General features: G+C 32.6%; 1 protein-coding gene across 1 annotated transcript in view; it reads left to right on the top strand.

Moving 5' to 3' along the window:
- The window catches only part of AQR (aquarius intron-binding spliceosomal factor), a 100,278-nt gene that overhangs the window by 73,171 nt on the left and 25,567 nt on the right, over positions 1-1,540 (top strand). The window contains exon 22 of the mRNA XM_012649118.1: positions 1,426-1,537. Coding sequence (XP_012504572.1) covers positions 1,426-1,537 — 112 coding nt within the window. The remainder of the gene's footprint in view (positions 1-1,425; positions 1,538-1,540) is intronic.

Raw genomic sequence — 1,540 nt, 5'->3', positions numbered from 1 at the left:
TCCTCCTGCCTCAGCCTCCCAAAGTGCTAGGGTTATAGGCATGTGTCACTGCACCCAGGCCAGAAGTAGAATTTTTAAAATGATTTCATATACCACCAAATTTCTGGGAAAAAAGAATACTTTTTGCTTTCTGATACACAAGCCAAGCCTTTGGTCTTATTAGTATGTGTATATTCATTTGATGGGCATATTCTTTCATTTCTCTCTGTCATAATTAAAAAGAATAATGACTATTGTTTTACAATAAAAGTAACATAACTCCCTATAAAGAAAAAATTTTAGCACCTAGTGAAATGGTAGAGAGGGAGTGATCATCCATAATTCCACTACTCCCAAACAACTTTTTGTTAGTCTTTTTCTTTAATCAGGCTATTATTTGTAGTTTTATATATTGCTTTTTAAAAATAATAAACTTTATTTTTTAAGTATAATGTACTAATTTAACAGACAGTACATAGAGTTCTATTGTAGTGTACATTGCTTTTTAAATTTACATTGGCACAAAAATTTTTGCATTTTATTGCAAAGTCTTTATAAGCATTCCTAATTTTTTTCTCATCAGCAAAGTGTTCATTGTAGATAAAATTTTAAATTATATATAAGCAAGATGAAAAAAGTACCTGCTATAATGTTTATATCCAAGTTGAAAAATTCTTCAAAACATAGACTGTGTCTTACGTTTCTTTTTTACTCTTGATCATTTCTTGCTGCCTCAAAGGTGAATCTCTGAACCATGAAGCAGCTAGGAGCAAGACTTCTTGTTTTGTCAAATCTTTAAGCATGTTAACAGCAGTGATTAAACCATTTTAGTCTTGTTTTAAGCATTAAAGGGTTATAGGATGCACTTTGTTATTGTGGAAAGAGTGTGTATAGACTTTGGCATCTCATTCTGATTCTACTACTTTCTTTCCTAACTGTGTATTTTTGAAACAGGCACTCTCCATGCTTCAATTTTCTTACTCATTGAGCATATATTTATGAACCTGCTAGGTTTGGGTGCCAACAGTGTAAAATAGTGCTATTCAAATCAGCCAATCTGTAAAGTATATGTTCTTGGTCTGTGATGAGATGAACTAGGACCAGAATTCACTGTACTGTGTCCTTCTTTGTGAAAGTCTTGTTATAAAAAAAAAATGGTAGCCAAATTAAATGACGTGTTTAGTGACATAGTTGGTTTTCCCTCCTCACGACCAGTAACTCATTTGCAGATCAGCACTGGTCCATAAGGTACACTTCAAATAGCTTTGGTGTAAAGTAACCCAAGAACTATGACTTCCAGTAAAATATAAACTTTGTTTTCTACTGTTTTTATTTCTATTTGGACATTTATATTTTCTATTATGATTTTCTTGAATTTTCCTGATAGTTTCCTTCAAAGTCTCTTCATTACACAGTTTTGCCTTTTTGCCTAATTGAAATTTCTAGGTATGGAAGAGTTAATTATGTCCTGGCTCGAAGAATAGAACTTTTAGAAGAAGTCAAACGATTGCAAAAGAGTCTAGGGGTTCCAGGAGATGCCTCATATACTTGTGAAACTGCA

Source organism: Propithecus coquereli, unplaced genomic scaffold, assembly GCF_000956105.1.
Source record: "Propithecus coquereli isolate 6110/MARCELLA unplaced genomic scaffold, Pcoq_1.0 Scaffold3, whole genome shotgun sequence".
In the NCBI taxonomy this organism is placed as follows: Eukaryota; Metazoa; Chordata; class Mammalia; order Primates; family Indriidae; genus Propithecus; species Propithecus coquereli.
This window is presented reverse-complemented; position numbering and strand designations above follow the sequence as displayed.